Source organism: Scleropages formosus, chromosome 21 (assembly GCF_900964775.1).
Source record: "Scleropages formosus chromosome 21, fSclFor1.1, whole genome shotgun sequence".
Classification (NCBI taxonomy): domain Eukaryota; kingdom Metazoa; phylum Chordata; class Actinopteri; order Osteoglossiformes; family Osteoglossidae; genus Scleropages; species Scleropages formosus.
This window is the reverse complement of record NC_041826.1, coordinates 18,739,530-18,753,267: the sequence shown is the minus strand read 5'-3', so window position 1 is coordinate 18,753,267 and position 13,738 is coordinate 18,739,530. Positions and strand designations below refer to the sequence as shown.

The 13,738-nt window shown below is 47.9% G+C and overlaps 1 protein-coding gene across 1 annotated transcript; it reads right to left on the bottom strand.

Moving 5' to 3' along the window:
• Window positions 1-1,145: 1,145 nt before the first annotated feature.
• Window positions 1,146-4,343, bottom strand: LOC108920802 (tripartite motif-containing protein 35-like). The gene is made up of 6 exons (XM_018729850.2): window positions 3,704-4,343; window positions 3,119-3,214; window positions 2,321-2,551; window positions 2,166-2,188; window positions 1,949-2,071; window positions 1,146-1,585 (listed from the first exon to the last, which is right to left on the bottom strand). The coding sequence occupies exons 1-6, from the start codon at window positions 4,127-4,129 to the stop codon at window positions 1,564-1,566; spliced, it is 921 nt and encodes a 306-aa protein (XP_018585366.2). The 5' UTR covers window positions 4,130-4,343; the 3' UTR covers window positions 1,146-1,563.
• Between the last annotated feature and the right edge of the window lie 9,395 nt (window positions 4,344-13,738).

The window sequence follows — 13,738 nt, the reverse complement described above, 5'->3', positions numbered from 1 at the left end:
GAACAAGAAGCACAACTTTATTTGGTGGCACGGTGTGTCTCGACCCCTGGGCGGTGCGAGAGGATGTGGGTTCGATCCCTGCTCCGCCCGTGCGGAGTTTGCATGTTCTGCCTGCGTCTGTGTGGGTCTCCTCCTCCCAAAGGCATGTTGTTCAGAGGGATTGGTGACTCACTCATTGTACACACACAAACACACACAAATGCCCCAGTGGTGGATTGCCGAGTCACCCAGAGTGTGTGTGTGTTCTACTGAGGTATGCATGAGTGACCCAGTGGAAGTAGTGTATCTAGCAGTGTAAGTCACCGCGGTGACTAAGGTGTGTTGGCTAGTAACACTATCCTTAGAAGTTGTTTTGAGGAAAATCATCTGCTAGATGAATACATGTAAAAATCACAATCTTATTAAGAAGAGGGTGTGGGGCATGTCCCCAATACTCAAACATGCCTGCCTTTGTCATCACATTATTTGTGTATAATTGCTGTGACTGCTATTGATAATGTTTGGTCCTCCAGTAACTGATGACCGATACAAATTAATTCCTTAAAAGTAGTCTAGATCTAGTGTTCTTCTACACTGATTGATTACCCAGTGCTATTCAATTATTATGCAATGTTATGAGTTCATTGTAAGTCATTTTGGAGAAAGTGTCTGCTAAATAAATACATATATTCTCATTGCCGGGTACTAGAACTACTCACATTTAAATCCACCATATGTTTATTTCTTACATTCACTCTGAGGAAGGAAGGGAAAAAAAAAAAAAAAAAAAAAAAAACACAAAAGTGACACAGATATATGTTGTACGTCTGCTGCAGCTACCAAATAAGCACTAGTCATCTCAGATTTTGTCAAAGTTATACTGCATTGTCATAACACACAAAAATATTCAATTTAAATTTTTTGATATTTTCCATTTGACTTTACCCCCCCTACCACGGTTTTGCGTTCTCAGATAATCACAGCAGGACTAACGTGACGTCTAGAAATACCGATTGGAGATCATAATGATTTAAGTAGTGGTTCATTTCAGGTTTTTAAGCGTTGTTAGGCTGCACTGGTACTATGGTCGTGGCCACGGGCAGTATACGTAAAGGGCACTGCTTACAGCCCACCCACAGGTAGGGGAACACACTCTCCGAGAACGTGTGTTTGAACGTGTAGAGGTGTGTGTTGTCCCCGCTGTCGAAGAAAGACACGCGACCACGGTTGCAGTCCAGATGCACCCGTAGCCTCTGCGGTTTCTTTCTCGGAGTGAGCCGCGTCAGGGGGGACGTCCCTGCGAAGTACATCTTCTGATAGAAGAAGAGGGTGAGGTAACCGTTCTTCAGCACGGAAGCCAGCTTCTCCTTCCTTTGGACAGACTCCTTGGCCACGCCCACCACCCATGTAGAACTGTCCCCCACCTCCACCTCCCAGCAGTGTGTGCCGGAGCGGAAGGCCTCCGCGCCCAGCACTCCGGCGTCCAGGTCGAACCTCTCGGGGTTGTTGGGGAACATCTGCTTCTCCTCTCCCTCGATCACGCTGACCAGGTCATCAGACAGGATGAGCCAAGGAGCGGCAGTATTAGGGTCCAGGACTATGGGCGCTGCAGAGAAAGAGGATGCAGGTGCCACACGTTCCAATCCAGGTGGGTTTAATATCATGGTGGTTAGAGCCGTCACTGTGCATTTGAAGAAATCGGTTCAAAGGTACTTGGCCTAAATTGCTCTAGTAAAATTTGTCCTGCTGTGTGAATGGGTAAATCATCATCATCAATAGCTTAACGTGGTAATTTGCTTTGAAGGGGAAAAAAAAGCTACATCGATAAATGCACGATGACTAGAATCTATACAGTGATTTACTCTCACTTCAACACACCTTGGTAAATACCTCACATGTGCTCTACGAGCCTTAGGTTACACCACACCTACTGCTCCCATTTTCCAGAAACAAGAGTTGCAACACTCACTGTTCTGCACGATCCCCAGCATCTTCTTCCACACTCGGAAGTTCAGGGAACCCAGGTGCGAGGCCACCTTCACCAGCGATCATCTCGCCCGAGGTCTCCGCCTCCTGTGCCGCGCACCGAGTCCTGCAGCCACGTGGAGATGGCATCACGTTTCACAGCAGGTGTTCCAGTCTTGGATATGTACAGAAACTATTTGAAGTTGGGGCGAGGTGTATACCTGTGCATCGTCATCCTGTAGTCCTGAAAGACAAAATGTTTCCAGGAGCGTGACAATAACATCCAAAGTGACTACAGCTAAGCAATTACAAAAGAATGACATTCGTCTCTGATGGAAACGACGACGAGAACTTGTCCAAGGTGATCAGCACTCACGTGGAGGAGAGAGATGTCCTCTGCTCTCAGCTGCTCCTCTATCGCTGCGATGGAATCCGAGAGGGAGGATATGGTTCTTGTCAACTCCTCGAGGCTCTCGTTCACTCTCTGACTTTTCTCCTCTCCTTCGGCCTTCAAAGCTGCAACCCTGGACTCCTCCTCAGCCTCCAGGAAGGCACGGAGCTTCCGGAACTCCTCTTTGATCAGCCTCTCCGAGCTCCGCACCTGGTTCTGCAATGGGACGCCCGGAACCCGTCAGAACATGGGTCAGCCTTGGAGGAAGGTGTAACGGGTTCTTGGTGGACACACCTGATCTTGACAGTTAAAGCAGAGGCGAGTCTTTGTGACCACGACCAAGAGATCATATGAGGTTCAGGTGCTTGATTTACGATGCAAATACTCCGCCTCTTCATTGTGTCCGAACGGATATTTACATTATCCTGTGTCAGTTCACGATAAAGTTTAAAAACTGGGCCAGTGTTCACTTCCATTTAAGAGGACGATAAATGTGAGCACGATACATTTTTTGCCCAAGATTCACGCTGGAATATGCGTGCCATAATGATGAATATGCGCAACAATCCATCTGGATGCGAAATGAGACCAAGAAGAAACACCACCAGCCAGGACAGAAAGATGTTTGATGACCGGAGCAGGTCACAATGTCTGTTACATAACGTTCTTGATGATCGCACAATGGATGATTTATACGCACTCGAGCGTCTTGCCACGCGTGGTTCAGCAACCATTTGCGCACGGCTCGGAGGGAACACGGACCGTGACCGAGCGACACCGTACCTTTATGTGAAGCGTGGCCTTTTCACAGTTCTCTTTCACCTTGTCAAAGGCCACCCGCTTCTCCTGCAAGACGTCCAGGAGAGCCCGGAGCTCCTCCTGAACAGAAATGACACATTCTTGGTTGATGACTAGAGGTCACTGTGTCTGCCCATTTGGCCAGTCTCTCCGTCACTGAGCATTACAGCAATTTCACTGCTGACATTTCTACTCGAAGGGACTTATGATTTTTGCTCATTAAACACCTGAGCATTTGGTGCAATAATTCAGATCAAGTACTTCTAGGAGGGCCCTTGTCCTCAACTACCATACTTTCTCATTAGTACTTGCTCCTCAAACTTCCATAAATGAGACCATGCCCATAACCAAGAGCTGGTCTTGGTTCTAGACAGGTACTTCATGTACTGATATCAGACAAATGGAGGGGAGGGAGAAGGGAGAAAAAAGTATTGATTCTCTTATCTGGCTATGAGTAATGATGCCATCACGTGCCGTTCACACCCCCGTGCCATGTACGAGGTGCGGGAAAAGCGCGTGCAAGCATCGGTCTCCGGCCCCCCGCCCAAGCGGCTCCACCGTTCGGGTCACCTTCCACTGCAGGGCGGCCTCTCCCACAGGGCTGCACTCGTGCCCTTTGTGCTTCCGGGAGCTGTGGCACACCACGCAGATGGGCACCTTGTCCTCTGCGCAGAAGAGCTTCAGGGGCTCGCTGTGCTCGTGGCAGAGAGGCCCGCTGCCTCGCCCCTGCCCCGAGGCGCTCGGGTTCTCATCCTCCTGAAGGTAGCTTTCGCAGAGGTTCTTCAGGCTCAGGTTCAGCACGGGATCCTCCTGCGGGGAGAACTCCTGGCGGCACAGGGGACAGTCGCGCCGGGCGGACCGCTTCCCTGCCCAGTAGTCCTGCACGCAGGTCCGACAGAAGCTGTGGCTGCAGCGCAGCAGCACGGGGTCGCGGAACACGTCGTAGCACACCGAGCAGCACAGATCGCTCTCCGTCAGACTGAACTTGGCAGCCATGGCTCCTCGGGGGGGGGGGGAGGGAAACGGCAGATCCGGGGCCACGTAGGCCGAGGCCGACCGTCAGCGTCCTGCCAGAGTCACGCGCGCTGACGAAGCTCGAGTTCTCAAAAACCCGCAGCTTTCCTCAGCATTTCCTCCTCTGTGGCGAACTTTGTGGCAACGCGAAGGCCCAACTCACTGCCGCCCTTTGCTCTCCTGCTTCCTCCTGGAGACAGACCGCCCACAGGGTGGGACTGCAACAGCTCATCTTAACCCTTTACAAACACCACTAGTGTACCTCCATGTCTATAGCTTTGGTTACCATAGACAGGGTCCTAGATGGTGCTTTACTGCCACTTTGACACCAGCGGTAATTTTTTAACAGCATAGCGAATCGGTTAATACCGACAGTGAATTAATTCGAAAAAAAAAAGTTGACTAGAACTGTTTCACACTTATTTTAAACCTCTGCTCCAAACACAGGCCTGGACTGCTAAAGGCTGAAACTCATGATTCGTATTGATTCCTGAAAGAGGTAAACAACCGTATCTGCCGCCATCTCTGGGCTCTGTCTTTAAACGGGCGGCACCACCTAGCGGCACAACAGCGCTCTGTTTTCGGTATGGACGTCATCTCTGGGGATAAAACGAACTCGCCGACCCGCGTTTGCCAGCGTGTCCTGATAAAACTTGTGGAACGAGTTCACGTTTTTTTCCCTCTCATGCATTCTAATGCACATACGGGGTTTATTTATTATTAACCTTCATAAAGCAGGTGCTTTTGTTGGCAGAAACCTTGAATGTTATATGAAGAAGTTTACAATGGTTTACCCTGGTGTAAAGCAGGGTATTCTTACAGCCTCAATCCAGCACAAGTACCTTGAGCAACAGAAGTGGGATTCAGAACTACCTAATAAATCATGGAATGTGCAGAACTATGTGCAGCTGATCACCCTGTTTTGCTTTGCGTTCGTACCGCTGCTAGCGAGCTCATGGGTAGAGATTTTTAGCGAGAAAGAGTTACTAGATCGAAACAAGCAAACCTCAGTTCTGCACTCATGTAGGCTACATGACACTGCAATATGAAACCAGACCGGGGGGGGGGAAGAAAAAAAAAAAAAAAAGAAAAAAAAAAAAAAAATTCTACAAGGAATCAGTTAAAAAGGCCCATATCTGGGAAAGTAAATAATTTAAAGCTCATCCTCTCAATCAATGTCATTCAGTTGGGCCAACAGACAAAATCCAGCACTGATGCACACACACACACGCCACATGAGATTAAAATGCATAGCTAAGGAAGACAAGGTAAGTAATGTAAATTAGTGTTTAATGACATTCACTCACACATAAGATACACAGAGCCACTTTCTATTTCAGCATCTGAAATTACAGATGAATGTCACTAGATGGAAGTAAAGGCTAATCCAGCGCTGAGCTCCAGCACCATCTCATCTCACACAATAGTTTCTTTGTACAGTACCACAGCTGTGCACAGTGTGTCCTTCCTATATGTGTGAAGCCTCCCAATGTCCCACAGTGCATCCCAGGGCAGAACACACGTGAATAAAACCTGCACCAGTCAAGGTTCTCAGCATCGCAGATGCAAAGTGAGCTTTTGACACAGCTGCTGAAAGTAGGGGAACTCAAGTTGGAGCAGCTGAAGGCACTCTAGCAATCAGTGCTTACCTGAGTAACTTTTGGGAGAAAGGTCTCTGGCTGGGTGCAATAATGTCTTTCCTGGTTGTTGTGATGCTGGAGGGTAGTTTTAGTGGTTGGGTCATTCAGAATTAACCTTGTCTTGTTCAGATCAGGTGCTGTTTGTTACATGCTTTTGAGCACCTGCTCCTCTTGAGCTACCTGTTGGGGAGGGCTCCTTCCTTGCAAAATAAATGGTACTCAATTCAAGCCCTCAGCCTCAGAAACCTCAACAGCTCTTCACCTTGGTTATTATGCCACCGTTCATTCATTCTCTTCTCCTGTGGTCCTTATGCCCCATAGGAGTGTTAACAGGGTCTCCACACCTGCACCAGCTGGCAGCGACCCATCATGGTTACCCATGACCCTCTCATGGGCCTCCTGGGCAGCTGTCAGCATTTTGGCGACTAATTTCCTAGAACAATGTTGCAGCCAATGAAATGAGCCGTCAGCGGTATTCTGCTGTTTGTGGAATGCTCAAATCCACTCCTTGTAACTTTTATAAATGAACTACTGAAGTACTTATGACTGTAAGGAGACCCAGATCCCAGAGTGTGCACTTCCTGAAAAATTCTCAAACAGGGGAGAAAGCCAGCGTGCGAAAAAGAAAAGCCATTACATACCTTCAGTGGAGGAAAGAAACCAGGGAGGAGGGCGGTGTGCAAAGGCAGCCTAGTCTGGGGTATGAGGTCTGCAAAAGGTCTATCTCTGTGACCATCCACATATTAGCCTGTCATATTGGACTTGCATGGCTGGCTCCCGGACAAACTTCCCCATTAAAAGCATTTATAATGGAGGTGTTCAGAGGCTCCAGCTGGTTCACCCTGGGGATAGAGTGTATCAAGTCTCTCAGTGCAGCATGTGCCTTGCTGTCTTCATAGGAAGGTGTAGGGTGTCACGCCCTCCCAACTTACTGCACCTGCAGCTAATCAGGAAGCAAGGTATAAAAAGGCAGCTCAGGCCCCTCTGAATGGGGGACTTTATCTGAGCAAATTGTGGTGTGCCATGGGTATTGTGTGGATCCTCCCTAGCCCTTCTTTGGCTCCTTGACCTTCTGCTTCTGGCCTCCTGGTTTCTTCCTTTGCCTGTCCCTCAGAATGATGTTTGCCACTCGATTGACCCTTACGTGTCCCTTCGACTAAATAAGTAGCTGCGATTAGGTCCATTGGCTGGGTTCCTGTGTTTGCTAGGACATAGGGGTGGCTGGGAGGGTAACGAAAGTGTTGCGTCTCATTTTTGCTAAGCTTAGGTGCACACAAAGGTGGGTACGAGTATGTTTGGACCTTGTGAGTGTTTAAGGAGAGCACTTTGGAACAGCAAGTTCAGCAAGTATGACTATAACACATTGATGTTGTTTGCTGAATCCCCCTTTAAAGAAAGATCTGGAAAGGGGGGTGGATTTTCTGGCAAATGTAATCTCCGCCAGTTCGTTTGCTACTTCACCTGTCTTTAAAGCATAGTCTCAGTGGAAGGAAGTGGTGTGAGAATGTGGAAAAGCAGCCAGCATGAAGCCTGCCCACAATGATTAATTATTTCTCATGCTGTCAATTACCTTCCCTGCAGCCTTATGGGAGTTCAGCAAAGCCATCAATCCCCCCGCTTATAATGAGGTTTGACAGCTTGACACATGCTTACTGAGCAGACTGTTTTGGGACTTATATTAAGGCCTTGGAACTTTGGGACTTATGGGATATTAAAGGATGGAAAATTCCACAAAGTTTATTGAACATTTTGGCAGTTGGGATAAAGGGAAAAGTCCAGGAGGATTGTGTGCGTCTGCATGAGCTATGGCAGTGAACAATATAGGTGGGATGTACATCTGTGAATGCAATGTCTCACATAGTCGAGTTTTGCCACAGTGTAAACCCTACTACATACAACGTTGACTGTACTCTGCAGCCGGACCACTGCGCCCCTCCATCTCTGCCTACCTCGTGGTCCCCCACACAGCAGGTTAAAAATCTCGAAGGTTCTCAGTTTTCCCTCTAAGGTCAAGGACTCGACTCACTCAGAACTGGTGAATCCCTCTCAGCACTCAACAAGACTCTCAAAACCCATCTCTTTCAGGACCCACTTCTCTTCTGGTCTCCCATCTGCTCCATCACTGCATTATCATAAACAAATCAATTCTTTGTTCAATTATAGGTATACATTTATTCATTGAGCTAACTCTTGGGGTAAAAATGTGGTGTATTGGTTACAGCTTCTACTTCCAGACTTGAAGATTGTAGGTTTAAATCCTACCTCTTGCTATAGTGTCCTTGAACACCTTACCCTAAATTGTTCCAATGCATGAATTGCTCGGGTGTATAAACAGATAAGTAATTGTAAGCTGCCTTAGAGAAAACTGGTTTGCCACCACCTCTGACGTTTGGACAGACAGGCTGCGTTTGAGTGTAAGTGCTGAAAAAAATCTCATCTCTCGATGTTGCTGTGTCTTGAGCTTTAAGTCATACAAAACCACTTAATAAACCTCTTGAACGTATCACATATCTGTATCCAGCTGTGCTGTTATATGGCCGAGTGTTGTTTTGAAAGCAAAGGCTCATGGCTAATGTGTGCGTTTTCTGCTGGAGACCTTCGGAGTCTCTTGGGGCGGAGCAGAAGCCATCTGTCTGAGGGTGACGAGAAACAACCCTTCGCATTAAGGGAAAAAGATGCGAAGGACAAATGGTTCTGAGGACACCAGATGTGCTCTTTGCTGTCTTTAGTGTTGCCCAAGCTGCCTTATTACATGAGCGGTTTCTGTACTGTCAACGCAGCCCATCGAGGTGGTGGGGTGGGGGGACTGAGTGGTTTGTGTCGTGGGTCAGTAAATTAATTCTTCAACTGCCCAGCGCTCTGCACTGACTGTGAATTCTCAATCATGCACATTTAATTTACATTAATTTCGCAATCGCTCTGATCCTGAGCAAATTCAGTTTGTTAAGAAATTATTCAACTAATTAATTCTCTCCAAAGCCACTTATGTAGCTTATAATTTATCCATTTACATAGCACCTTGTTCAAGCACACAGGAGAAGAAGCCTCTCCTGGGACTTGAATCCACAACCTTTCCAAGTGCACATCTTCATCAAGTATTCGTTCTGTTGCCCCTTAAATCTCTATTATAGGAAGGTATTAATAGGAGCAGGACGGGCGTTGGCTAGCGCTGCTGCTTTTGTACTAAGAGGTGGATCGGAATCCTTCCTCTTGCTCTAGTCCCCCCGAGTGAGGCGCTTACCTTGAATTGCTCTAATAAGAAAACACTCCAGTAGCTTAATATTGTAAATCGCTTTGGAGAAAAGCATCAGCTGGATGACTAAATGTAATGTAAATTCAGGTCTGCTCTACAAACCTTTGAAAGAGCTTCTCTAGAGATGGCTTTCTGCGCTGTCAGTGAGGAGACCATGCACGTCTCTCGCTGTGCCTCAGATACCAGCGGCGCTGAATGTCTCCGGTCAGTTCCAATCTGCTTGGTCGGGATCTCAAAAGCTGTTAACTGAGAATGTCAATTTCACGTTCCTTCTGGTGCATTTTCCACACCTGGCCCTAACTTTCCCCACAAAATTTGAGTGTAATTTAGGTCCGGAGGTTTCTGCATTACACCCTTTCCCATTTTCCCCAGCCTTTGCAAATTACACCCCACGAGCGAACAGCCGTCCAGAACACACTGATCCGAGAGCTTGCTGAGGACAGAATGTCTCATACTTGGACCTGACTTGTACCGGCCGGCCGAATTGTGGCGTTTTTCACCAGCGGTGCATCGCATCCGAAGGATCCGAAAAAGCACACAACCACCTATCCCCGGAACAGGCTCTGAGTCTCATGCAGGTACTGAAGATGAAGCACTTTATTCAGAGCACACACTTCCAGTCGGCTTCACAGAGACATTAAAAAAGAGAATATGAACTAAAGGAAAAGAAGCCAAATAATGTGTCTGCATCCAGTGATGAAAAGGAAAAGTTATTTGTTAAGGATATAGAACCCTTAGCAGCCAAAAACAATTCCTGGGGCTTGAGGTCAGAGAGTCTGCTCCCTCAGATGGGGGTTAAGCCCAAGTTTACTTTGCTGTTTGACTGCAGGTATCCAACCAACCGATGTCGACAACCGCTTGATTTACGGCCTTACCTGGCAACACAGGGCACAAGGCCGAAGGGGGAGGGGACACACCCAGGACAGGACGCCACTCCGTCACAAGGCACCCCAAACAGGGCTCAAACCTCAGCCCTGCCACACTGCAGGCACTAGCCAAACCTGTTGCGCAACCACGCCCCACCGCAGGTATCCATCACTGCTCAAATAAGAGTGCTGAGTTCCAATACTGCGAAGATAGGCGTGTGCCAAGGTGGACAGACCTTGTCCTCCAATGCTGCAGGATCGCCTGTCATGTCACCTGCTGTTTCAGCTGTGAAATGGTTCGGGATTTATAAGTAACTAGAACATCTCGTTCCAATGGGCTTCGCGACTGTAGGGTTGTGCTCCGAGGATGGCAAAACTTCCCTCGGCTTTTATGGAATCATCGCAAATACTGATGTCTCTTAATCTTAGCCAAGAGCACGCTGACTGTGAGATCTAGAACGATGGTGTACAAGATATGCCATGCGGTGTTGCTGGAAGCTTGCAGGGAATCTCATTGTGAGCAACGGGGTGCTAAGTATCCAACACAGCATCCTCCTCTAGGGTTAGGAAGGATGTGTAGGTGTTCAATTGCAAAAGGGAGTAGAGTGTTCCTGGTGATCATATGGTTACATACCTCCCCGTCCCAAATGAAATTTTAGAGGCAGCATCATTTCCATGGCAGGGAAGAGACAATTCAGACCTTACATTTATTCATTTAGCTGATGCTTTTCTCCAAGGCAGCTTAGAGAGCTAAGCTACTTCCAGTTACATAGCTGGGTAACTTTTGGTTGAGGGAGCTACAGCAGAAGGTGGGACATGAACCCACATCCAACCAACGTCTACAACCACTTGTCCCGAGCAGGGTCGTGGAGAGCCGGAGCCTACTCGGCAACACAGGGCCCAAGGGGGAGGGGACACACCCAGGACGGGATGCCAGTCTGCCGCAAGGCACCCCAAGCAGAGCTCAAACCCCAGACCCGCCACACAACCTTTGAATCCAAAGGCAAATGAGCTCAACTACTGCCCTACCTATGGGCTGTTAGCTTCCTAGGGTTTCTTCTTCATCCTGTTTCTGTTCATGCTTAGACAGTATGATTACATTTGGTCTCCCAAAGAGGAACAAAGGTGTACTTGTCATACAGTCACATATTCAAGATTTTTTTGCGGTATTGAATTTAACAGGCAACTATTTTTGGTGGCGGGTTAGAAAGGAGCGTCTTCTCCAAGAGTTTTTCTTCCATCCCCGCCCCCCAAGATATTTTACTCAGAGTGGAAGCATTATTTGCAAGGCTGATGCTAAGGGAACTGGAAAAGTGTAACACGGAAATTGGCGGTGAGACGCAAGCTAGCTTGAGATGCAGACAGTTTGCTCAGAGCGTGAATCTGAATGTGTGTCGTGGGTTTACCTCAAAACCAATCCTTTCAGAACAAATCTTGGTATAAATCCTTGCGGTGTGAAGCAACAGCCTCAAGCGAGAGACAAAGCAGATCCATTAGCGTGAAGGGTTGTGACCAACATGTACTGTGTCACCCAGCCTTAAGATAAAATCAAGTCATTGTGTAAAAATAGCATAATCTAGCGTTGTGCTTAAGAGACCACGGGGATGCAGATTCACGTCCCAGGATGGCACCTCCTGCTTTATTCCTAAGCAAGATGAATGCATAAATTATACATACTTCACATTTTCAAGTTATTACAATGGACAGAGCATGAAAATTGTAATTTTGAGCGTGAGATTCTTATAGGCTACTAAGTAGTGCCTGTTCACTTTCTCCTTGCGTTGGATATTTGTGCTTATTTGTGAGTGAAGGCGTTCTAGGATCAGCTGGTGAGGCCTCGGATCTCGACCGCCCCATTTCTCCGCCTGAGGAGGGTGGACAGCATCCCTAACTGCGGGTGCTGGAGTTTGGTGTCGGTGTGGCAATAGACAACGGGGAGGTGGTTGGGTGCTGGGACGGAGGCCTAGCAACCTTCTGCCAAACTTCACACTCTCAAGTAAGAGGCTACCAAAGCAAACAGAGTGAATGCTAACGACCGTTTTGGCTGAGCATCCTGCAGGTTCTCCCCCAGTCCCATCCTAAAGCTCTGAAATGACACAGTGGCAGACAGGATAAGATGCTTAGGGAACAGGACACCATGCTCCGCCCCCTCCAACTGTGATTTAGATACATGACTCCACCTAAAGCTGCCTTTGTCCTCTCTGAAGCAGTAATGAGGACTGCTGCTTTTGTAAACCTGGGAAGGCATAGGAATAAAAAGAGAAGGAGAAAAGAGAAGTTCCTTTAGCAGCGACGCCAGCAACGGCAGCTCCATGCGGAGGGTCTGTTTAAGAGGCTTATGAGCGTATGCAGCTGCTTTGTCTCCGCTGGTGTCGGGGGGCCGAAAGAGGAACCCAAAATGAAATAGCGACCCATCGCTCCGGGTTACCGAAGACCTTCTCGCTGTCCCCTGCCCGTGGTGGGACAAAGCCCGGCCTCTCGGATACAGCAGGGGAATGCGAGGCTGCCGCCTCTGCCTGGGATGCGCGTGCGTGTCTGTCTGAGCGATAATAACCTCTACTGGCAGGGAGGCCTTGAGCGACTTAGTCCTCTCTGCGTCTCTTATACCGCAGCCCAGGGGAAGGGTTCCGAAAGAGAGGAATGAAGCAATGGGTGAGGCTCGTAAAGCTCGGCATTTTCAGAGTAATTAAAAGACCTGATGCCTTCGTAAAATCCAGGGCCTCTGAGAGCATCTCCACTCAGTGGTTTTGGTTATGTTTAACGTTTATTCAGTTCAACGTCTGATCCCTTAAATTCAGGCCTTACCCCAGTTAAGGGAACCAGAACTTCCACGGCGTACAGAAATCACAGTTTTTTTTTTTCCCTCCATCAAAATGCGGTATTTAAATGAGAGCCATCGAAGCGGAGGGATTTTGAGTACAGCGCTGCCGCGTCCAGGAGCGTTCACAGTTGAAGCGCTGTCGTCCTGTGGAGCGTGCAGAGTATTTTGACACCTCAGAAGGCCCGCCTGAGCAGAACCCGGGGGGGGAGGGAGGTGCAGGGTGCTGGGTTGTTGCTGCATTTAATCGATCATTAGATCTGGACAATGGACTCTTTTTTTTCCTGGGTGGCTCGCCACACCGCTGAGATTTCCATTCTGATAAACAAAGATAAACGGGAAGCGTAGAGATGAGAGGAAGCGAGCTGAGATAATTGTCTAGTTGCGGAGCGTTCTTAATCCGTCAGCCCGGTGAAGGTCACGCTTTATTGAATGTGTGCCAGGGCTTTTATCCATAACCGTGTCATTATGGATAGTAGAGGTATTGATTATAGCCATTGCCCAAGCCATATTTTATATGGTCTTTCAGCGTAGCCCATAAAGACTAAAGCTTTAAATGGATTTGTACAGTCAGGGTGATTTAGAGACCTGCTCTCTGTGCGCTGTTATGCTTTTAATGGCTGTCAAACATCCCTATCTGAGAACAATAAGGAGAAATGCCAAGTCGGACCTCTGGTGACAGAATTGACATCACATATACCTCCAGCGGCGAGTCGGTGTGCTGACTTTGCTGCCGTCCTTCGTTGCTGTTGCGGAACATGGATCTGAGTGCGTTTTTATGCCGCGCAGCATTTTTCGACAGCACCTTTGTGTCAAGAGGTCTCGTTTTATGATGTTTCACGAAGATGGCTTCATTCTGCCACCATGAATTATTTCAATTAAAAAAAAAACAGAACACAAAGTGTAGTAGGTTAGACACTTGTTAAGACACTGAATAGAGCCAACATTGTACTGGTTACAGACCTAAATGGATCCTCGCTACTTGGGTACAGGTACTTGACCAGTCTGGGCACC

Bases quoted from the DNA above. Each gene is read 5' to 3' on its own strand.
- LOC108920802 (XM_018729850.2), bottom strand. From the start codon at position 4,129: ATGGCTGCCAAGTTCAGTCTGACGGAGAGCGATCTGTGCTGCTCGGTG. The intron at 2,552-3,118 runs GTACGGTGTCGC...GTCCCATTGCAG, and splicing joins AGGCCACGCTTCACATAAAG to AACCAGGTGCGGAGCTCGGA. The intron at 2,189-2,320 runs GTGAGTGCTGAT...TTTGTCTTTCAG, and splicing joins AGGACATCTCTCTCCTCCAC to GACTACAGGATGACGATGCA.